General features: G+C 58.9%; 1 protein-coding gene across 2 annotated transcripts in view; it reads right to left on the bottom strand.

The window, feature by feature from the left end:
• ZMIZ2 (zinc finger MIZ-type containing 2) overlaps window positions 1-23,998 on the bottom strand; it is a 43,519-nt gene extending 19,521 nt beyond the window's left edge. The window contains exons 1-2 of one of the 2 annotated variants that reach the window (XM_077805737.1): window positions 23,739-23,998; window positions 68-186 (exon numbers count right to left, since the gene is read on the bottom strand). In XM_077805737.1, the coding sequence (XP_077661863.1) occupies window positions 68-117 (50 nt within the window). In that variant the 5' untranslated portion in view covers window positions 118-186; window positions 23,739-23,998. Of the gene's footprint in view, window positions 1-67; window positions 187-23,342; window positions 23,390-23,738 lie in introns of those variants that run through there. The other variant, XM_077805739.1, reaches the window with a different exon arrangement.
• Between the last annotated feature and the right edge of the window lie 243 nt (window positions 23,999-24,241).

The following is a 24,241-nucleotide window of genomic DNA, read 5'->3' as shown; positions in this document are numbered from 1 at the left end:
CCCAAAATCCCAAGGTGTGCCAGGGACAGACAGACGGACTGACGGGCAGATGAAAAGAAACACTCACCCATGCGGCGTGGGTGGGAGGGATGGTTTCATTGGGTTCATGGAGTTCATTGGCTGCAGGCGGGCGAGCAGGGCACGTGCTGGGTCTTCAGGAACAGCGAAGGAGCTGGGCGGCTGTGGCTGGGCGGGAAGGGACAGACAGAGTGCCAGGGCATTAACACTACAAGGAGGCAGCAGCCACGCAGAGTGTTAGCTCCCCAGGCAGGCTCTCCTGCCATGGGGCACTGCAGGGGGAGCTCCAGCTGCTCCAGCCCCGGCATCTCCCAGCAGGGGGCGCTATGGGAAGCAGGGCAGCTGCACCAGCTGTGGGGAGCGTGGCAGAAGTGCTGTGGGGTGAGACCTTTTCCAGCAGGGGGCACCGTAGGGAATGGGGCAGCAGTTCCAGCTGCGGCTGCACTGGGAATGGTTTTTCCTGTGAAAATTATTCCCGTTCCACATCAGAACACAAGGGAGACCTTTCAACAGAGAGTGAGAGACCATCCCCTTCCCTTCCCCAGCAGGCCAGGATTAGAGCATTGGTGGTGGTTATGGGGGTGGGGGGGACTCACATTCAAATCCCACCTCCAAACTCAGCAGGGGAAGGAAGGGAATAGCAATGCCTGAACCACCCAGCAACAGATGTCATCGCTCTAACCACTAACCACTTGGGTGCTTGGCTCTCCTGGGGGCTCTCTCTGTCTCCTTCCTCCCCCCCACGCTCCAAGAAAGGCCATCCTAAACCTGAGGATCCTCCCGTGCCAGCCCCCCAATCCCCGGGGCAAGTGTCGGTGACACTGATCCATTCCCACCAACACAAAAACATTTAATTGAAAAACGGCTGCCCAGCTGGCATCCCTGCACAGGCTGAGGGGTGCCTAGAGCAGGCAGTGGGTTCAGAAAGCAGCAGTTGCTTGGAACCAAGGGCAAGACTTGGCAAACCATATCTCCCTCCGCACCCCCCTGCACAGACAACCCTCCACATAAAAGCACTCCCCATCCCACACATGTACCCTGCCTACAAATAAATGCCCTCTGCGCATGTGGCCTACTCAGATGCAATCCCGCAGACACAACCCCCATAGACACAGCAAATATACCCACTGCCACACAATCTGCCCGCTGCCACAACCACTGTCCCTCCACGACTGCTCACACAGCCCCCAACCCCTCCACGCCCCACACTCCCTGACACACAGTGATGCCCCTCTGCCCAGAAGCTGAGGTGCCAGGGCTTTGCCTGTCTTGGCCTGAATAACCCTTGTCCCAAGGTACTAATGCTCTGCCACCTCCTTGGGGGTCCATGGGGTGGCCCCACGCTGCCCCTAGGAGACCCACAGGTCAGTGCTGGACACTGGGCCATGGTAGCAGGGGCTGTGATTCAGACAAGGCTGCAGAGAGAGCAGGGCACGTCTAGGCACAGAGCCAATGCACTCGCCCACCTTCTCTGCCCCCTGAGGCCCCCTCCCACTGGCCATGTCTCTCCACCCCACTGCACCCCTTCTCCACATCAATGGAGGCTCCCACGCAGCCCATTGGCATCTCATGAGCATGATCAGGCAAGGACGGTGTCTTTATCCCTGGGTGGCAGAGGGGCGTGGGGAGGGAGCCGTCACCCAGGGAGGCCGGAGCTCAGCTGGGAATGGCACCCTGGAGTCCTGAGTCCCAGGCTGCACCCGCCCTCCTCCCAGCCCATCCCTGGCACCCCACGGCCTCCCCCGCTTCCCAAGGCCAGGCGGGGGCGGATCCTGGCGCCTCGCACGGTGTTTGTGTCCAGCCCTTTGATTGGGTCAGATAAGGTGAATCCTTCAACTCACTTCAATCCCCTTAGGCCAACCCTCTGGTCTCACCCACCCCCTCGCACTGGGCCCCCGGGACTCCTCTCTTGCCCCCCAATGAAGTGCCCCCCGCTCTCTTGAGGGGAAGTGGTCACATTGGCTCAGCAGCGCCAACTACGTCAGCTTCACAGCACGGCCAGCAGGAACTTGGCGTCCTGCCCAGATCTGGCAAAACAAGGTCCTGGCATGCGCGGGCTGAAGGGCTGGCCTAGTTCCACTGGGTTAACTCTCCCCAGCCCACGGTTTGTGGCTGATGGCATGAGGCAACCAGAGCAAACCACGGCACCTGCCACCTGGCTTGGGGGCCACTATGCCCCGGGCACGGCAGGGAGGGGGAGAGGGTCTCTTCAGGAAATGCCCTCTCCCAGCGGGGGGGCGCTGTGGGGAGCAGGGCAGTAGCACTGACTGTGGGGGGAGCTCCCGGCTACCTCAGCCCCGGCCTCTCCCACCAGGGGGCGCTGTGGGGAGCAGGTGAGGGCACTGGCTGTGGGGGGAGCTCCCAGCTACTCAAGCCCCAGCCTCTCCCAGCAGGGGGCGCTGTGGGGAGTGGGGCAGGAGTACTGGCAGAGGGGCGCCCTGACCCATCCCATGCCCAGCATCCCTGAAGGCGACAACGTGCCATCCCATGCACAGTGAGGAAGGAAAGCATCTCTGGCTTGAACAGCCCCGACCAGCTCCTGGATCCTGTTTGCAAACATGCGGCGGAGCCAAGGCATCCTAGTGGGAAGCCGGCAATGCAGGAATCTGGCCCGGCCCTCTGGAGCAGAAGGGTACGAAGGCGGGGCAAAGGCTGCCCTCCCCCTTTGTGCCTGATGCTGGGGGCGGGAAGGGAAGCAGGCCTGGGGCTGGGACAATAACTGAACCCCCCCCGCTTCCGCCTGGCAGCCTCCACCTCTCAGCCATGAAGCACCAGAGCAGGGGAAACAGTAAACCCTGGCTCCCTGCCACCCCCGCTCCCCTTGTGTGCTGGAGACAGGACTGTGGCTGGAGCACCCCATGCCCCAGTCAGGGGGCTCCCAATCCTGCTGTCTGCCTGCTGCCCCCCGCATCCGCTAGGGACAGGGGCATCCATTCCCCATTTGGCTGGGCCCGTCTGGAGCGAGGAGGAAGGGGGCTGATGGCTGGGCCCTGAATGGAGGGCTGCTTGGCTGATGCTCCCCATGGGGGAGGGGAGCGCATGAGCTCAGCAGCAGGAACAGGGGCAGGATGCAAAGGGGCTGCGGGGAAGGGAGCCTGGTGCATGGCGGGGAGGAGCTGCACATCCCCCCCATGAGCTGCAGGGCTTGGGGGAGGCCTGAGAGGGGAGGTGGGGGAGGGGTGTTCACCGGAGCTCTGCTTGCGACAGGAAAACATACAGCAAGGATTGTTACATCTCCAGCACTGAGCCCCCCTGCCCCATCCCTCCGCCTTCCCGGCCAACCCGCTTCCCCTGACCAGCTGGTCCTTAACTAATGACCCAGCTCCTGTGAAAGGTGCTGAACCCCATCCCTAGCTGACAGGATGTCCCCAATCTCCAACTCCGAGCACCCACCAGGCTCCCAGACACCCTCCTGAGCTCTGCCTACACCCACCAGGCACCTTAACAAAGACTTCACTTTTACTAAGTTCAACCCACCGTCCCCCTGCTGCAACATGCTGGCCGCCCAGCTAAAACCCCAGCTCTTTGGCTCAGGGACTTGTTGTTCTAGTTTTGTCCAGCACCTGGCACTCTAGGGTCCTCGTCTGTGACTGGGGCACTCCTAGGCACTACTGCAGTGCAATTAATAGACTAAGACAGAAAATACTCAAGTTTAAGGTCCCACTAGCAGCATCAGCTCAGCACCTATGTTATGCTGCACATTTGATCCCCAATAGAAGAACAGAGAATTCCAGTGTGTGCCCTGGTGCTGAGGTGGCAGTGCTGTGGGATTCTTCGGTTCTGAATGTAAGAGCAGCCAGACGGGGCCAGACCAAGGTCCCTCCAGCCCAGTGTCCTGTCTGCCAAGAATGGCCAGTGCCAGGTGCTTCAGAGGGAATGAACAGAACAGGCAATCATCAATTCTGCAGGTATTTTTGTGCTCTGATCTCTGCGAATTTAGTGCTGCACTTACAAAATTCTGTGGATTGAATTTCCTAGGTTTTTAAAGAGGAAAAAAATCCATTGCTTTCAGACGTCCCTTCAACCAACAATAATGTTTATACCCCTACCCTGCACTCTTCATCGCTTTGCAAAGGATGGGAGAAACTGAGGCACACTTTCCCTTCACACAGGTACTTCCCTCCCTGGGTGCAGTCCCAGGAGAGGAATCCAAACTTAGGGAAGTGGCTTCACCAAGCATCTTGCAGGCTACTGGGAGAACTGGCCATAGAACCCATTCTCCTGAGTCCCTATCCAGTGCTCTATCCACTAGGCCACACAGCCTCTCCACGGCAATCTTTGCTAGCTGTGCACGGATCCTGCAAACAGACCCAGACAAGCAGGGTCAGAGCCTCACCGGGGCTTCATGCGCACAGATCTGCTTGCAGGATCTCAGCCCTTGAGATTTAACTGCACAAGCTCAGCATGTGATTTTCAACCAGTTGTACCTCAGTCACTAAACCAAAAAGATTTGGTCTCCAACCCAAGCCAAGGCCACAGTCCCCAGGAAGGTGTTCATCCAGGTAAGCCTGGAGTCAAACCTCAGCTGGCTTTGCCCTGAATACTGTTGGATATTTTCTCCACTCTCCAATGACTCAAAGGGCTTTTGCTCAAATTTTCCAAAATAAAAAAAACAAACAAATAATTTCCTTCAGGCAGAACCCCCCCAAGCCTGGAAAATTCCTGCCCCGGACAGCACATGTTTTGGAAAACTGTGAACATCTGAAAAGCAGCAGCGGGAAGAAGCGTCGCCGCTGAAATGCCACCGAGAAACAGCAACGCTTCTTGGCGGCATTGCGGCGGCAGGGTGTCCTGCAGGCACACAAAAATGCCCTGGCGGGTGCCATGGCGCCTGCGGGCATCACGTTGGGGACCCCTGGGTTAAGGGATCTCTGCAGAATGGCAAGCCCACCCAGGCCAGACCCCTGCCTCCGGCGTGACCCCCTACAGCTGGGCTCTGCACCCTCTTCCCCCAGGCTGGCAGGCCAGGGCCGGCTGTCTAGCATGAGGGCGCAGCAAGACCCAACCCTAGGTCTGGCTGCAGCGGCTGGCCTCAGCCAGGGGGCTCTCCCTGCAACTCCCTCCCTGGGGTCTGTCCTGTGATGGAGACAAGCTGGAGCAGCAGTGACACCCGCCCGCCCCCTCTCAGCCACAGCCCCTCCGGAACAGCACGTCCTTCTCCACGCAGGAGCCAGCACGGAGAGAGGTTGCAGAGGGGAGGATACAAACAAGGGATTTCACTGCAGGAAAACTCCTGCCACCTCCATCCCATGGTAGTCTTGAGGAGGATGGGCGGCCAGAGCCCCAGGCAGCCATCTGGGTGGGGCAAACCCCACAACATCTCTACCCAACTCTAGTGCTTCCTAAGGAGCTCCAAGCAAACATTAACTAATAGAGCCCCTGACACCCGGGTCAGGCTCATTATCCCTGTTAAAGGTGGGGGAAACTGAGGCATGGAGCGGTGAAGGGACTTGGCTGAGGTTACTGGCACAGAACCCAGGAATCCTGGCCCTCAGCCCCCCTGCTCTAACTGTTAGCTCTCCCTCCCTCCCGCTAGTCCCTTGTTAACATACTAACACCACACAACAGGATTTTGCCCTTGAGGGAGAAGGGCTAGGCAGCATTGCAGCTGGTATCCAGTCTCACCTGATCACTCAGGCTGAGAAGCAGTTTTCAGACACCCCGCCCACCCCCCATTTTCACTGGCTCCTCACACAAGATCACCTGAAGTTGCATTTTTTTTTTTAAGTGATCAAAATTCTCAACAGTTTTTCAGCAAAACTGAAAAACCAAAACAAATCCACTTCCCTGCACCAGGGCACGTTCTATCCAGACTGCTATGGAGTGGGGTGTCTACAGACCCCCAAACTCTGCTCTCTCCCCCCTCTCTATCTGCTGGGCTTCACGAGACCAGTCCCTTGGCAAAAAGCCCGAGTTATGATTCCCTAAGGTACTAATATTTAGGCGCCTGTCTTTGGGGATCTGGGCCTTGGAGACTCGGTGAATACAGATGCTTTTCACGCAGGTTGTAAGTACACTTGCTGTGTTGACACCCACTTTGCTGACTTCAAGCCTTTCAAACTAATTCAAGATGAACATGGGAAAGGGGCTACACACCTTTGATTTGTGTAGCTCACAAAGAATGTTTTTAGAAACAACTGTGCAGGTGGCATTTTAATCCAGTTAAGATCCAGGGGCATTGTTTGCCACCGTGTATTTTTGCCATGAGGAAAGTGCTCTGTTGGAAGGACTGCAGGGAAAAGGGAACATACTTGCACAGGAATTAAAAGGTTTTTGGCAGGAAATTATTAGAGAGATTCATCTTATAACAAAATGCTAGCTTCCCAGAGACTCCTTGACCTGCTTACTTAATGTTCCCACAAAGGATCTACCTTTTAAACAGAACGACAAATTAATTTCTTTTATATTGTTAGCAGCAAGACTTTGTATGACTTTGTATTGGAAAAATGTGACTTCTCTTCCTATGGAATTGTAGTATAGTAAAATATGGACTGGTCTTGTCATGGAAAAGCTTTCACACACAAGAGAAGCATTGAAAAGAGGATAGTTATTTAGAACATTGGTCATCTTTTTGGGGCGAATCAAAGGAGGAGGGCTCCCCAGCCAGCGAGCCAGGTTCTTTAGCCAGGGTCTTTGACTATTAATCTGAATAAGTAAAAAGTAATGTATGGTGTAGTATAGCAATGTTTTATTGTAACTTTTCTTTAATAAAAAGTTTAGAAGACAAACAAAAGAACTAATTCCAATAGTTTCCTTCAGATTTGGCTTGTTTGGCAGATCTCAGGAAGATCTAAAAATGAAGCCAAGTTTGAAAAAAAACAGAGGCGTGGTTTTAAAAGTTAAGAATGTTTAGGGATCACTGCTGACATGAGATTTTCCTTTTCTCCCACTTATTTATCTTTAAACAACTAGGAAATTAAATGCAAAACTATATTCCACTGTTACACGCGTTCAAGTCAAGAACAACAAAAGTTCATGCTGACCACAAATCCTTAACTCTGCCTCCTTGGGTCATTTGCATTATGACACTGTCATGCCCACATTCTCTTGGATACAAGTGTAGCTGCAGAAATTAAAGACAGTGTTATCCTGGGTTATGAGACCCTGCAGCTGAAGGTTGTGTCAAAATGCAAGCACCTAAGGGTGCAGAGTTGACGGAGAACACAGACGGGGAACTTGGTTAAACTGTTCATTCTGATTTGGGCATGTCCTGACCATTGATCGATTTGTTGTGGAATATGTAAGCTACATGATTAGCCTCGTTAATGGATGAATGATGGTGGCGGTATTAGCACGGATCCAGCAGCCCCTCTCCAAACCGGACACAGACTTCCCAGTCTTCCTGGGAACACCAGAGATTCGCTAACCCACAGAGCATTTCTATGCCCCTGTGCTGCCCCCTGCCCTGGCACGGCCTCTGCAGCAGGGCAGAGATAAGGACCATGCAATTGTGTGTTAGAGACCCTCTCTCTGAGCCGTCGGAGAGGCACTTGATGACCTCCTAGGGGTGCAAAGACCCCTGCCAGGCACCTCACCCCATCCTGCACAAAGACCATCCTATCCCTCGGGGTGAAGGCCAGCTTACCACTCCCCCCCTTCTCCCATTGCCTCCCCTGAGCACTATAAACTCATGGCACTCGTGAAAATGGCTGGTGGATGAAGAAGTCCCAAAGGAAGATCGGGGGATCCTTTGGGCAAGACAGTGGGGTAGAGGTAGGCCATGTGTCCAGAGGGATCCCCCTCATCTGAAGCTTGGCAGAGTGAGCGGGTTGGGCACCAGCAGAGCAGATGCCAGCCCCAGCTGCCCCATGCTGAGTGGCATTCAGCCATATTGCAGAGGTGGGTGTGTGTGTGTGAGAGAGAGAGAGAGAGAGAGAGATCACCAGTGCCTCTGTGATGGCTCAGATACAAAAGCCCCCTCCAATGCCCCTCTCTGACCCCCATAATACAGTCCCTTCTCTCTGCCCTACTCACCCTCCAGGGACCAGCCAGCCACCTGAGTGCTCCAGCCCTGCACCCCTTGGCAAAACTCAAGGCGGGGGTGGGAAACGCTCTAATTAGATTTCTCCATAACCTCACTGTGCGGGGAGCAGCGCAAAGGGGTGACACGGCCCCACCATGGGGAAATGCAGAGATGGGGCCGCCTCGCCACAGCCAGCCCACGGTTCATCACCCGCCACCCGTCCCAGAGCAGGGCGGGTGGCTCTGCGAGAGCAGCGGGGCACAGAGCCGGGGCGGGGCTATGCAGAGAGAGGGACAGCAGGAGAGCTGTCTGTGTGGCTGAGCTGCAGGGCCACCAAGACAAAGCCCGGGGGGCTGGGGGGGGGCTGCTCCCAGCTCAGGGTGTTGTGGAGGAGAAGGCTCTCGCAGTGCCAGTGCAAAGACAAGGCAGGAGCTGAGTGGAGAAGCAAGTGACTCAGGGCCCGATCCTGCCCCTTTTGGAGTCATGACAGGCAGGCAAGGACTCCATTCCCACTTGTAAATGACCTTGCAAGGCAATGGAAGGTCTGCTCTGGACTCCCCAACAAGCTGACAGGTATGGAGACCTAGGAGGGCAGGCGTGAGATGGATCCTGCCACAAATGGGGAGACAGGGGCTGCTGGGGCCCCCCGCTGCAGACAGCAGCAGCAGCCTCCGGGAGTGGACCCTGCCAAGGGCGGGTGGAGGATGCTGCATTTAAAGGGGCGGGGGAGGAGAAACAATACCTAGGGTCAAGGAACATGAGAGGAACGACCACGCTCTGCCCCACCCAGCAGCTCCCCAGGTCACCCTGCCGCCCCAGCACACACCCAGCTGCCAGGCTCCAGGGCAAGGCCATGAGGTTCTGCACCAAGGGGCCACCCTCTTGATCCAGCCTGTCCCACTGTCAGTGCCCTGGAAGGAGCCACCAGCTGCGTGTTTATTCTGCGGGAGGTAAAACGGGGAGGGGAGTTGCTCTTGGAGTTGAGAAATGGGTTCTCTGCCTGCTGCCTCAGAGCTGCTGATGCCCCTCAGCACTGACTCGTAGCCCCTTGCAACCCTAGCCCTGGGTTTCCCTCGTCACAGCTCTGCCAGTGCCCCTCAATCTCAGCCTGCAGTCCCTGCTAGCCCAGCTGTGGGCCTCTCTTCTGCAGAAACTCCAAACAGAACCAGTCTGTGTGATATAAACACTGGAATCGCACTCCTTGGCCAGGGCCCAGAGCAGTCTTGGGGACACCAGAGCACGGGGCAGGAGGGAGCAGGACAGAACAAAGGACCTTGGTACAAACGGGCAGCCAAGGGGCAACATGACACAAATAAGCATCCAGCCTGGAGCTGCTCCATCTCCAGCTGGGATCGCGGAGGCAAGAAATCCCCTGGTGGGCCATTCTGGAATAAGCTGTCCACAGGAGACATCCCTTCCTGACCCTGATCAGCAGCTGGCTCATACCCCCTAGCAGGAGGATGTGTACCAGTGCCAGGGGAGTGTATGGTGCCCCTCTGGGTCACAAGGAGCAGACAGAAAAGGGTTACGGGGCTGGGAGGTCATCCATCCCCTGCCTGGTCACATTATCCAGATACATGGTCAAGTCTCCTGTCAATCATTACAGAGCTATCCGGTGGCAGTGAGTCCCACAGGCTAATTATGTCCTGGGTTGATCTAAGGCCAAGCAAAGCTCTTTGGAGCAGGTCGAACAAGTTACACAGCACTAGGGCTGGCATGTGCTTAGAGTGCCTCCCAAGCGGTAGCACAGGTGACTCCCTGTGGGGCAACCTCCCCTCTGAGTCGGGGCGGCTCTGCCACCAGGAGGAGTGGTAACACTGAGGGTCCTGCCCCCTGTGCGTATGGGTAGGACTCACTGGCGCTTTTTGCAAGAGGGTGGGCACTAAACCCGCTGTCTGGCCCAAACCTCCTTGCTGGGGGGGTTTCCTGCCTGGCGTCATGTGGCCGTGCATGGCACCACCCTAGAGGTGGCCGCAATGTGCCAGAGTGGAAGCTGCAGAGAGCTGGGGGAAACTTACTCACAAGGGGTCCATTTGCTGGGGAGCAGGTCAGGTAATGGGGGTCAGCACCAAGCTTGCCCAGAGAGCCCTGCAAGGTGGCTTGAGCACTGGAGGGGTGATCAGAGCCACTCTGGCTAGCACGGCTAAGCCTGGGAGGGGCTTGGACACAGTAGCAGGGGTGAGGGAGGGTGCAGGGTGTGCCTCGTGGTGGTGGGGTAGTCTGCTTGGCTCCCCCAGCTCCTCTCTCTGCCTGGGCATCAGAGAGCGTTTGCCAGGCAGGGCTCCCCTGCCCAGCTGGGCCTTTGGACTGGGTCAGTGAGGGGGCTGAGTGCAGGGTGGGGTCAGGCTGCTCCCCTGGTGCTGCAGGGGCATGGCAGCCCCAGCCCCACACCAGGCCCAGGTGTATCAGGCTACAATGTAGAAGGGGTGCTGCGACCATCTGTCTCTAGGTCCTGGGGCTCCCAGCCTGCTTGCAGCCAAGCCCATGCCTCCCTGCTCAGCTTGGGGGGAGGTGGGAAGGGGCAGCTGGCAGCTCCAGCAGGGGCAGTGACTAACCCTTCCATGGGACCCTGAGTCACTGGCGCAGCCCCATGACCTGCGACCGGCTCCACGGGGGGAGGCCGTAGCGCAGTGCCCAAAGCCTGGGGCCTTGGCATGAGCCCTGGGGTGCTCTCTGCCTCCCTGTCCACATGCCAAGGTGGCATTCTGCCCCCCTCACCCTGCTATTGCTATTCCTACCCCATCTGGGCCTGCAATGTGCAAAGCGGTGGCAAGGGGTAGAAGCCCTGCCATGGCTCCCTGACACACAGGGACACCAGAGCTTGCTGGTAGAGATGGGGACACTGTAACTACCAGACTCTGGCTGCCCTGATGGGAGCAGGAGGGAGCCCAGGCATTGGGCATGCCGAGCCCCATCCAGGTGCTGATGCGCCTTGCCACCGCCCATGGGGCCTCAGTACCCTGCTTCAGACCCAGGGCCACCCATCAGCAACTGGCCCCTCCTGCACTCTGGGGCATGGCCCAGTGTCTCCCCCTCCCATTGTTCCCACAGCCTGGCCCACGCCAGGGCAGAGCTCTCCAGGTACGGCCACGGCGATTGCCTTGGCTCTACTCCCGCTAGGCTGCTGGCACCTGCAGCAGGGCCATGGCACATCCTGCCGCTTTGACCCTGGCCTGGGCACCGTGTTCCCATGGGGTTGGGAGGAGGGAAGGGCAGGGGAAAATGTGCAGTCCTCCAGGAGCTGCTCCCAGTTCAAACCAATGTCCAGCAGTGGACAAGTTTAAACCAGCTTCTCCCCAGCATGGGTAGCAGCTGGTGCTCTCTTAAACTCCAACTCTATGCCAATGCTTGGCAAGAAAGAGATGTCCTCAGTGCTGGCCCAGGGAGGAGTCTGGAGAGCAAAGAGAGTCACGGGGAGCATGCCCCCCTGCCCAGCAACATCTGGGGAGGGGCCTGGGTAGAGGGGACAGTTCTGTATGTACATGCTCACCCCAGGTGCTCATTAGGGAAAATGAGGCACAGGGCGAGGTCCTTGCACCTGAGTCCCCTGCTAGGGCAGGGATGCCAGTTTGTCATGAGCCCCGAGCATTAGCCTTTCACAAAATAGCAGAGAGAATCCAATCCAATCCCCTCGCCCTCCCGCATCCCCATCCCAGGGATGAAGGCCTAAGTGGGATGGCTGTGGGCCCCTGTGCCAGGGGGTACCCTGGTGGCTGGGGGAGATGAGGCTTCTTCCCCAGCCCTCACCTGGAGGAAGGGACCACTCTCCCCTCTTCTCCATGGCACAATTCTCTGGTTTCTTCATGCTGCTCCTCCTGGGGAGCTGGGCTTGGGGGGCGGGCTGCCCTAAGCCTGCCAGGGCCCCTGCGGGAAGGTGGTTTCTTGACTGTCCTGGAGGGCTGGGCAGCTCTCTGGACCCTGCGGGTGCAGTGTGGAATGCCAGGAGGGGAAACAACACGACCACAGTGCTGAGCCCCTGTAGCTGGCTGGAGGGGAGGAAGGGTGAGCTGTGCTGCAGGCCCCTCCAGGTGGGCCTGCCCCTCACCCCCTGGTGCTGACCAGCTGCCTGTGCACGGCTCCCCTGCAGTGCACATCTGAACTCTGTGCTTCTTGCAGAACGTATTCCTGGAACAAGGAAACAGCCTGTTCCTTCCCAGGGATTATAGCCCAGGAGGCACCGCAGGAGAGGGAAGGGGGGGCCGACCTGTGAATCAGCGGCAGAGCAGCAGAGCACCGAGGCCTCCTCCCTGCGCCCAGGGGCACAGGCGAGCTTTGCTGCCTTAACCCCTTCCTTCTGCAAGAGGCCTGAGGCCCTCTCTGCTCCTGGGGGAGGCCAGCCTTGAGAACTGGCAAAGCTGCTGGAGGCCAAAGCACACAGAACCACCCCAGTGCAGTCCTCTATGGATCTGTCAGCAACTCCACCCAGGGGTGGGGATGCATGGGGAAAAGTGGGGTAGGTGTCCTGGCACCCCCAGAGGCACTGGAACCTTGCCCACAGATGAGGCCACTGAAGCACCAGGACAGAGACTGCAGGTCCTGATGTGCACCGAGCCTAGTGGCTCGAGGGAAGCAGCACTGGCCTGGAGCTAGGGGCCTCACGCTGAGGGCGTCCGGCTCAGCCGCTCCACGCTAGCAGCTGTGGAGGAAACTCCCTCTGTCATGTCGCCCCTGCCTGGGCTCTAATCCTGCAGCCGCCCTCCCCACCCTGTTGAAGCAGGGATCCCCAGGATCTGCAAACACAGGCCTCTGTGCATGTGAGGCTGTGGCCAAGCTCATGGGGTTTAGTGACTTCTGGCTGGGACTACTAACTTATTTCCAGCTGCTGGGAGAGTCCAGGAGTTCCTCCCACAGCCAGTGCTTCTGCCCCAGTCCCCACAGCGCACCCTGCTGGGAGAGGCTGGGGTTGGAGTAGCTGGGAGCTCCCTCCCACAGCCAGCGCTCTGCCCCCGCTGAAAGAGGCCAGGGCTGGAGTAGCCAGGAGCTCCCTGCACTCCCACGCTCTTTCCAGCGGATCCCCTCTGTAGCTGGTACGGGGGGGGGGGAGGGACGACAACACCTCCCTGGAGAGGTTCCAGGGTCTGGGATGCTGCATGCTCCGTGGCATTGGGGCGGGGGTAAGAGGTGCCTTCCCCTCCCCCACCAGGGGCAGATTCTAGGGCTCAGAGCATGAGCCTAATGGGCACAGCCCTCCCAGCCCCTCAGGGTGGGAGAGATCAGCACTGGGGGCCCAGGCACCTGGAAATGCAGTCGCCAGTTGCTGAGGCAGTGGGGGAGGGGAAGGAGGGGGTCACAACCGGATGTGCCTTGGCGGCTGCAGTTCCTGTGCAGGCCCCGGAGGTCTCCACACCCCCGCGCAGGGCAGAGCGCTGCAGTCTCCACACACAGCTGCTTGGGGTAGGGTGGGGGGGAGGGATGGGGTGCTGGCCAGCAAACTGTGCTGGGCACAGTCCCATGGCCCCTTCTGCTAGGGAATCCCCCCAGCCACGCCAGGAGAGAGCTCACTCTGGAGCATGGCGTCCCACCGGCAAGGGAGAGGTGTCTGCAGCCCACAGGAGGGTCAGACCACCCGCACAGCTAGTCAATGGCTGATCTCCACGGGGCCAGCGCCTGGCCAAAGGAGGGGGGGTGAGGATGGTAAGTGGAGGCACAAGGGGGGGGATTAGTAAGAATGGGGGTGACACTAAGGCTGAGTAGTGGAACTGCTGGCTCCAGCAGGCTGCAGGGTTGTCTCCTGGGATGCTGGAGCATGGGGATTTTGAACTGCGAGCACTGGGGCAAGATCTGAGCCTTGCATGTTGGGGAGCCCCCCCATGTTAGGGATGCAGCATCCCCATCTGGTGCCTGGGGGATGGGACTTGCCACCTCTCCGCTCCCTGCCCTTGGTCTTCTCCAGCAACTCTCTCTGCTGGGCAGCCTGGTGCCAAGGGACAGATCCATGCAAGTCACTCTGTGCAATGAGCTTTCAGCCAAGAAGCAGCCATGACGCCTTTGTGTGCAGCCAGCCAGGGCAGGTAACCTGATCCTGGGAAGCGGAGAGGCGCCCCAGCCCTGCCCAGCAGAGAGCCCAGCTGGCAGCCTGCCAGGAACCCAAGGGCTGCGGCTCTTTGGCATGAAGCACAGATGGCAGCTGCCCTTGTGTTTAACATGGAGGTGCAGGCTCCAGCAACAACAGTGCCCAATGGCACTGCCCTCCCCAAGCCCCACTGCTTGGGAGGAGAGGGGCAGCATGCTGGGGCAGGGGGCAGACACCTGTGCAAGCAGGACCCATGCTGTGGGGGGCGGGGGGGATAGCACCAACAGCAAAGCAGGGGGTCTGGATTCCTGCCCCATAACAGCAGTGATGGGCACAGGTCCAGCCTTGAGAGACATGGCAGCGGTGCCTGGGCTCCCTTGGTTGAATCACAGGTAGAGTGTGGCTCTGCTGAGCACAGCGACCCCACAAGTGCCATGTGCCCAGCCATTCCAGCACCATGCCATCACCTTACCCCTGCCAGCTCCCCCAGGGCCTGGCACCAAAGCCCCTTGGCTAGGGTACCATGCACAGGGCACTTCATGAGGGGCAGAGTGGGTGCAATGCACTGCGGCTATTGTCTGCCTCCCTGCAGAACACAGCTCGGGTGGCCCTGAGAGGCCGGGCATTAATCCAACTCCTGGGCCAAACGCTGGGCCTGACTAGCAGAGAACACCCCCTCCCCAGTCCTCTGGGAAAGATCCTGCAGGCTAAGTCCTAACTTTGGCGATACCTGCAAAGCCCCCCCACACCTTGCAATGCCAGCTCTGATCCTGGACCTCGTTAACCACATCTACTGATGGGGCGGGAGCCCAGCTAGTCTCCAGCTGGCTCTCCCAGGGCACAGGCTGTGCAAGGGCTCACAGGAGCCAGAGGTGACTAAAGGTAGCAGATCCAACTCCGATATGCTGCAGGGGCACCAAGCAGGGATCTGCTATGGGGAAGCAGCTCCAGGGCTGAGGACTTGGCAGAACGCGGGTTGGCACTGGATGGGCCCAGAGTGCGGGGGGGGGGCTCCCCTCCAGGGACGGCTGAGGTAGCACATCCCCTCCAACACTCCGTGGGAGCAGGGGGCACACGCAGGCCGAATGGGGATGGCTAGAGAGTCGTGTGGCTGGATTGAGTGCTGGTCACAGGAGCTGGCTGGAGGGCTCTGGATGCTGGGCAGATACAGGCAGAGCAACCTGCTTCCACTGCCATGTCCCCCCTCCCCTGGAGGAACCAGCCAGTCTCTGGGGCTGGGGGGTCCTGGAACCCTGCGGAAGCTGCCAGTAAATGGCAGCTGACAGGGCAGTACCATGTGCACTGAGAACGCGAGGGGTTAAGTGACTCCCTCTGCTGTCCCCAGCTCCCTAGGTCTTTCTCTGGCCCAGGATGTCAGAGCTTTGGAACACATTGATCCGGTTGGCACCTGCAACCTGTTGTCACGCTGCAGCGGGATTCTCACAAATGCGGGGCTCCTATCACCCCAGTGGGGCCCGATCCCATAGGTGAACTGAGCAGGCTGGAGACCTGCCAGTCCCCACAGCAGGACGGCTGGACATCTGGACAGAGCATCCTGGTGCTGCACAGAGGTCAAGCGTGGGGTAGGCGTAAGAGAGGCACTGAGCCGGAGGAGGGACAGAGACAGGCTGGGCTGCCAGGGCACGGCCCAGCTAGGACAGCTGGCCTGGCTGATGTGCGTGACCCCAACAGACGATTCAGGGATCCCAAGTGGAGGGAAGCATCAACCTCCAGCCTCTCAGGTGCTTAGGCCCCACGCCTGGGGCAGGTCTTTGCTCATTATCCACCTGGGTGGGACCTGGACTGAAATGGGTTGGGAAAGGCCCCCACACCAATCCCCTGGGTTCTGACAGGGCTGGAGTTCAGAATAAAACTGGCCATTTTCATCCTAGAAACAAATCACACATGGCTTGCACATGCTGACCCTGACACACACATGCTGTCTCACACTCTCCCAGTGACACGAACACCCCAGTGTTTCTCCCCCTTATCCTGTAAATAACAAAGCTGATCTATTTGAACTAGAGTTGGAGGGGGGGTGGCAGCAGCGGGAGCCTGAGCATCTCTGGGAGCCCCTGGTGCTGGTGGGCTGGGACATGGCGGAGTCACACACACACACACCAGCTCCCGAGGAGCCTGTGCTGCCCCCGCAGCGGGTGATGACATACACCAAGGGGATCATGCTAATCAGTACCGAGAATGCCAGGAATGAGCGTACCAGCCACCCACCCACCACTCCCTGCTTGGCCAGATCCCCAACCCACCCCCCTGCAGGGCACTCACACACCCCTAGGCGTGGAGGGGGAAATCACAGGGACTTTCCACACTGACCCCCCCTCCCGGAGTCCTGACAGGGACTTTCCACACTGACCCCCCCACTCTCCAGGACCATGGGACTCTCCCCACCCCCCACACAGATGTGTACACCCAACGCTGGACAGGCTCCATCCTCATGGGACAAGACACCCTGCTGGGGTTCCCTGCGAGGGCTGGAGGAGAGTGGGAAACACAGAACACAAGCCTAGGGGCTCAGGCTGGGTTGGGGCCCTGGTGCCAGCTGGCCAAGGGGCTGAGAACAAGGCTGGGGAAGGTGGGGTCTGCTCTCTCTGTGCTCCCTGCTTCTCTGGCACTTGCCCCGGCTGTGCCTCCTTGGCAGCACCCGGAAGCTCTCTATGGCTCTGCTAACAGTTGGATGCAGGAGCAGGATGGGGCAGGGGAGGGGCAACAGGCTGAGCCGGGAAAGGAGCAAGGCCAGAGGGCAGCCTCCTACCAAAACGTAGCGAGAGGAGCTGCACCTAGATACCTCTGTTTCTTGCCCCTCAGGTACTAGCCTTACCGGAGATCCTCCTCCCATAACTCACCGCAGGGTTCCTGGTCATCCGCACACACAGGGGCAGGGCATGGAGCACTGGTGATGTCGGGGCCCCACAGAGAGCTGGTAAGAAGAGTCTCTCCCTCCCCCAGGCCCGCCCCAGGGGCCCGGGGTAATTCCAGGCTGATGCCTGGGTTTCTGCTGTGGGCCAGATGCAGACACTTTCAGTTCCCTCTGGCCTCCGCTCCTGGTGGGAGGTGTCGAGCCCCAGGGCAACTGTGACACCCAGAGTAGCTGAGCCAGAGCTCGGCTGCCCCTCCCACAGAGTGGGGCATCAGATCTGCTCTGACCCAGATTCCCAGGGGCCTGAGGCACTGCAATCAATCAGGGAACGAAACGCAGGGCCGGCTCCGCGTGTGGCCCCTGGCCGTTCTCCCCGCCAGAGCCTCCTCCTCTGCAGGGCCCACCTGCCATTTCCAATCAACCCTCAGCAGCAATGACACCCCTTCACCCCCCCCCCCGCCCTTCAGGGTCTTTGAGTGACAGGGCAAGATCTGAGGTGACAGTCACATCGCAGCCAGTTCCCCTTGAGCTGTGTTGTGGTGGTGGGGGGGGGGTGGGCGGAAAGAGATATGTGCTTTCCAGCCCCCTTGACACGAAGGTCCCTTCCAGAGGGACCCTCCCCATCCCTCCCCAGATGGTGGCCTGGAAAGCAATGGGGTCAAAGTTCAGGGTCAGAGATTCCCCACTGGGTGTTTAAGGCACTATCTTAGGTGACGCAGCCCCACCCTCCTCCCTGGGGATGCCTTCCACCCCAAAGGATGGAGGCCAGGGTCGCCCTGGATGCAGCTCAGAATTTACTCAAAATTCCCTTCCCAGGTCAACCCCCCTTGTAGGAACAAACTGGGAAGGGGCAGACTCCGATTCCCCCACCCCACCCACAGGAGCAGCAAGGAGAAATAGACTCTGGGGGGACTGGGCCTGCCAGGCAGAGCCCCCCATGCAATGGGAGCGGTTAGCCTGACCCCACCCCCATAGGGAGGGGGCATCTCCCACTCAAAGAGACTGTCTCTGCCATCAGAGGCTCCTTTGTCATGGAAAAGAATCTGTGTGTTGGCCCCAGCACCTTTCACCTCCACTACCCCCCTGGTCGTGCCCCAGTGGGCCCGGGTCTTGTAACACACACACCAGGACACATGCTCTACTCCTATTGCTCCCAGTCCTGGAAGGGACCTTTCAGGGCCAGGCAAAGCCATAGCCATGAGAGGTTCCGGCCGAGCAGTCCCTGGGAGGTTTCTCTCCCCAGCTGCCCGAGGCCCTGTGACTCTGCTGGCACTAGTTAAGCCACCCTCCTGCAGGCTGGCTTGGCCATGCTGGAAACTTTTCTGGGATCACAGCCTCTCTGACTGGGGGACTCCGGCCACCCACTCCCTAAGGGATCTCTCCCCACTGGGGCATGAGGCACTGAGCGGCCTGGCACCAAGCTCCAGGCTCGGGAGCTGATCTCCAGTCGTTCTGACACTGGCTGGGGCAGCAGCTATATATCCAGAGCCACAACAGCACATAAATCCCCATTTATCTTCCTGGCCTGGAGCGGGCGTGTAGAAACGGCAGTTTGGTTATGAGTTCTAGAGAGGCTGCTGGTTTCGGGAGCCTGATGTGAGAATCCGGGGAGCAAATTTTCTGCAGTGCTGGGACCTCACAGCTCCCAGTCAGGGAAAACGTCCCCTGGATGGATACCTGAGGGCCAACCGGCACAGCAAAATGGACTGTACTGGGACGCTGACTTCGGATGCTGAGAGACTGGGATCCAGTCCCCCCTTAACCTTCTGCATTGAGCTAAATAGATGGAGCTCCTGGAGTCTCTCACTAGAAGGCAGGTTTTCTAATTTTTGAATCATTCTTGTGGCCCTTCTCCACCCCCTTCTCCAATTTATCAACATCCTCCTTGAATTGTAGGCACCAGACCTAGACAAAGGATTCCAGCAGTGGTTGCACCAGTGCCAGCTACAGAGGGAAAAGAACTGCTTGGCTCTGACTCCATATTCTGCTGCATCTGTGTCCCAGGATCGCATTAGCCCTTTTGGCCACAGCGACGCACTGGGAGCTCGGGTTCAGCTGACTATGGAGGTACAGCACCTGGCACAAAGGGCAAATACTAGCTAAGCCATTACACCATTACAGGAAGATTGGAGCAAGGGCTTCCCCATGCCCATAGTACCTAATGCCAGGCACCCACAGCACCCTGAGCCCAGGAGGGCAGAAAGCAGTGCTAAAGCCCTGTACACACGGACTGTTCTGGAGCCAGTGGTCTACCTCAGGAGCCTTCCCCATGAGACAGCTTTCACCCAAGGATCTCCAAGCCCTTTACAGACAAAAATAAAGTATAACCACCCCTGTGTTAGCGGTGCAGATGCTGAAAAACAGAGAGGTGATGTGGCTAGTCCAAGAAGATAGTGGACTGCACAATCCAAGCCTTCAAATCCCCCCCAGTGTAACCACTGCAAAACACTCTCCTAGAGCTGGGAATGGAATCCAGGCATCTGGGCTCCCATGCTCACACTCACAGAGACACCAGAGGATTCAGGGAGGCTTCCATTCCAAACCTGCCTTCTCAGTTGCTTTAACTTTTCAGTTCAAACTCAGTTGTTGGCCTTTTTTGGGTCTCCAACCAGGGAAATCCAACGATGCCCCCAGGGGACCCGGGGGGAAGGGGGGGGGAAGAGGGTCATTCAGATATTTTTCACTCCCTTTGCTAATGGAAGGGATACGCTCCCCAGAGCCCACACATTCCCTCTGCTTTACGATTCCCAAGAGCTTGACACTTTCCCCAACACAGTTCAGTAGCCTGGCTCTGTAGCTCGCTCTTTCTTTGGCTTTGCAGCCAGCCACTTGCGCACCGCCTTATGGCACAGGAATGCTCTGGCAAAGGTCTACAAAACAAGCCACAGTAGAGCAGGTACACCACCACCCTGGGCTGACAGATCATAGGAGTCTCTGCAACAGTGACTGGAAGCATGAAGGCAGTGGCTTGATTGCCCTGGAGTTTAACTGCTAAGCAGCTCTGTGCCTGGCTAGCATTCAGAGGGGAGACCACTGGGGCATGAGACTGCTCTAAGATATTGTTCAGCAAAGGTTGGGGACCCCATGGGTTCCTGACCTCCCCCAAGAGGAAGCAGATTGCCCTTTGGTCCATAGATGCCCTGTCCTGTGCTTGCTTTCTCGGGGCCCCCATGGGTCAAGATCAGACTCATCATGTGGCTGCAGGCATCTCTGCCTGAGGAGCACATCCATACAGTCCCGGCCGTCGAGCAGGGCCAGGTGCTGATCCCACTGATCGCAGGTGAGGGGCCGTCACACAGATGCTGACTGCTTGTTTTCTTGGAGCTATTGGCAGCCGGTTCCATTGCTTGACACAGCCGGGAGCAAGATTAATGACAGATGGGCTCCACCGCCCACTTACCTATGCCTGGCCTGGGTGAATCACATCACATTCCTTTACTCCCCTCACCACCCCTCAGGCTCAATCCAGCCTCTGCTGTCCCCCAGCCTCCTGCCAACCAGGCAGCCAGGGATGCAGCACACCCTGACCTTCCAAGACACCCACCCACTTATATAATGGTGGGCGGGCCCCGGGTGAATGAGCTTCGGCTTAACCTAGTTACCTAGTGAACTATTGCCAACACGCAAGCTGTGAACCTGCCAGGACAGCGGGCACCGCACCCAGTGGGGGAGGCGGATAGGGAGTCAGCTGCTGTTCTAGCAACAGTGAAGGGCAGAGCAGGGGACCTGGGAGAGTTTCATCCGGTTATTACAGCTGAGGGCTCTGTCCCCTGGGATGGCTGCTGGCGGTTCAGGCTAGGGGGCCTGGAGTCAGACTTTCTCCCCAGAGCTAACCCAGCCTTCTGGCCCTCCTCTCACAGCTCTGCCCCCCTGCAGCCCACATGATATGACCGCATATCTGGCCTCCTGCTGGGCAGGAGCCCAGGGCTCCAGCGACATTGTGAAGGGGGCAGTCGTGAAGGAGCCATGCATCCAGGGAGTTTCTGGCAGTGCCGAAGCAGACAGCAGAGCGGCCTGCACTGCCAAGCTCAGGATGGAGTTCAAGATCCCCAGATGTGGAGCTGAAAGTCTAGGTGGAGATGTCACTGGGAAGAGGTCTCCCTCTTTCCCAAATCCCTCCTGCTAGTGGAAATCTGCTGCCCAGGACAGGAGGGAAGCCACAGGAGTCTCTCAAAAGTGGGGAAGGGGAGGATATTCTCTGTGAGTCTTGGCCATAACAATCACCACACGTGGGCACCACTCAAAAAGAGGCCTGGTGTTGGAAGGTGCCAACCCCCCAACCCTATAGCCACCTCTGGCTTCGCCATGGATTCCAGTGCCCCATTTTTGACCCTTCCCATGTGTGGGCGGGACGGTGAGGGGCCAACACGCTGCGATTACCCTCGAGAGCTAGTCTACTGGGACACTACCTATGCAGAGTCCCCAGAACTTGAGCCCATTCATAGCAGTGGGACACGAACTTGCCTTGACCACAGCTCTGGACCATCTCATCTGTGGGACCAATGCTAGCAGCTCTTAGGAAACCAGGGAACAAAGTCATACCACAGCAACAGGCTCCACATCCCAGCGCATCCCACAGCGCAAACCAACCAACCCTTTCCAGAAGGTCAAGCTAAGTGCCCAAGGGGTGGTGCCAAAGTGACAAAAGATAGGCATGCCAGGCCAGGGCTGAAGCTAGCAGACTCTACAGAAGACACTTAAGCAGAGGCCAGGCCTGCAGGAGAGTGGGGTGGGTGGGATTTAGGAGCCCGGAGGTCAGGAGATATTCCCTGTGTGCACTGTGTTACGCTGTCGGTAAGGCTAGGGCTGGTCCCAACAAGCTGGGCTGGTGGATCTGCAGCACCGGACTAGCCACGTTGCCTGACTAAGCTGCAGTCCTTGGTGTCCCAATGGTGGGAAGAGCGTGACGCTACTCAGCCAAGCGTTACCCCGTGGTCAGGTGTCCACAGAGATGCAAACAGACTGCCCAGGGGGGCCAGATACCATACTTCAGCCCCGCAAACACTCATCACGGTAAATAACCTTAGCCACACTGCCCCACAATGAGTTCCCCCTCCAACCTCCTGCCACTTGTCCCAACCTGGCCTGGATCTCCGCTGAAAAAACCCAATGCATCGGTATAAAGCCATCCCAACACTGGGATAAAATGGACCGGCTTAGAGACCAAACCAAAAATGACACGTGCAGCAGTTGCCCCGCCCCCTGTCTGCAGCCTCTCAGTCCACCCAGCTGTGACAAACTGGGGGTTCTGCTCACACCCCTTCTGAATCATGGCTAATTTTATTCAATTGGATCATGAAATCCCTGGTAGGAAAAAAGCCTCTGGATATGTGGATCGCCCATCAGTGAGCAGGGCTGTGCCCCCACATTGACCAGTCAGCACCCACCGATCCTCTGTCCAAAGTAAAACATCCCCAGAAGCCAAGAGCTGCTGCTGCTGGGTGGGCGGCTTGTCCCCAAGGCCCCAGCAAAGCAAGCAGCCTCTTTGGAGGGTCACATCCATGCCGTGAACCATGGGTCTGTGTCACACCAGAGGAGGAAAAGGCAACACTACAACACCAGATGCGCCCTGCAAAGGCAGGCAGCCCCCACCCACACCACCTGGAGAGACTGTGTGCTCCCAGCCCAGCATCCTCCAAGCTGGGAAATGCGGTGGGTGGGTCAGGCCTAATCAGGAGAAGCCAGCTGGACCTGCGATAGCCAGTCTGCAGGAGGAGAGATTCCTCCCCTTGCCAAGGCATGCCAGACAACAGCAAGAAGGCAGAAAACCTCTGCTGGCACAGGGGATAGGCCATTGATTGGGCGCTGCTAGGCAGAAACCAGAAGCAGCCTGCAGCTCATTCACCTAAACCAATACGCCACAGATACACTGTCCAGGGCCTGAAAACCGGCTGGAACAGCCCGAGTGTCAATCTAGGACAAGCTCAAGGATTCCGCCCCCCCCTCCGCCGGCCCACGGCCTCTCCCTTCCCACCCATCTGCACTCAGATGGGCCGGAGTCCTGCCAGGCCTGGAGCCGACAGGGGGGAAGCCCCCAGACCGCAGGCACTGGCTGGAAACCCCCAAGCCCACTCCCACGCAGAGGAGGAAGCCTCGCGTATGAATTCCCGGCAACTCTGGGCTCTCTGGCAGCTCTCGCCACCCCGGGAGCCCCCCCAAGACCGCGGCCTCCGCCAGCGCCTGGATCAGCTGCAGACCTGTCCCCGCTCTGAGCGGGGCTCTGCAGGCAGCCAGCCCCCTGACCCACCCTGGGCACAGCAAAGACGGCCCGTTCTTCCGGCTCCCCCGAAGGGGTCCTGCCCAGTGCCCACCTCGCCGTGCCCAGCGGCACCCCCCAGAGCCTGCCCCACACTGCGCCGGCAGCAGCAGCTGGGCGGCCAGCGGGAGCCCCGGACGGCGACCCCGCTCCTACCCCGCAGCTGGCACCGACCCACCTCGCCCATGGCATCAGCTCTGTTGCTATGGAAACTCACTTTTCCTGGGCATCCATCAGCCCGAACCCGAATTCAACCGCAACCAGCAGCATTTAAAAAAAAATGGCAGCTCCCCAGGCGGAGGGGGGAGGAGGAGCCGGGGGACCCCCCCCGGCCCCGCCCTGGGGCAGCCTGCTCCAGCGGCCCCCCCCGGTCAGAAAGCCCCCCCCATGCCTCCTTCCCCGCGGACAAGCGGGCCGCTTGCAAAGGATTTTCCTTCTAGGCAACAAAGGAGAGGGCGCAAAATATCCTCCCCTTCCCGACGCGCTGGCCTCGGGGGGCGCCTTCCCCAGCCCCCAGCGGGCACCCCTTTGCCCCAGCCCGGGGACAGCACCGCTTCCCAGCCCCGCTCCCCCCCGGGCCCTGCGCAGCCCCCGCTCCGGCCCAGCCACTTACCTTCCAAGGAGACAAAAATGGCCCTTCGCCTTCCTCGCCCTCTTCCTCCCTGCGCGGCGCGGCCGGGGCGGGAGCGGCTCACTGAGCCTGCTGCTGGCCCGGCTCCATGGCGGGGGTCGGCGGCGGGGGGAGGGGGCTCGGCGGCTGCAGCTAACAAAGCCCTGGCTCCGCGGCCCCTCGGTGCTCTGCCTCCGCTCCTGCTGCCGCCGCTGCCTGGGCCACCGCGGGGCGAGTGAGCCGCTGCGCGCAGCTCCCCGCCTCCATCCTGCCGCCCTCCCCGCTCCGATTGCACAATAGCAGCCCGGCAGCCTCATCAATATTCATAGCCTGCTGGAGGCTGAGCCTCCCTCCCCCACCCAGGCGAGAGCAATGGAGCTCCTATCTGGAGGCAGGGGATGGGGGGGAGTTGGCTGCAGCCCCCCACCCGCACTCTGGGTGGGAAAGGCAAACAAAGGGCTTTGCTCTCTGCTGGAGGCCGGGCTGGCTGCACAGGGGCGCTGGGA

Source organism: Eretmochelys imbricata, chromosome 26 (genome assembly GCF_965152235.1).
Source record: "Eretmochelys imbricata isolate rEreImb1 chromosome 26, rEreImb1.hap1, whole genome shotgun sequence".
Lineage (NCBI taxonomy): Eukaryota > Metazoa > Chordata > Testudines > Cheloniidae > Eretmochelys > Eretmochelys imbricata.
Note: the sequence above shows the minus strand (reverse complement) of the source record. Positions and strands in the feature narration are given on the sequence as shown.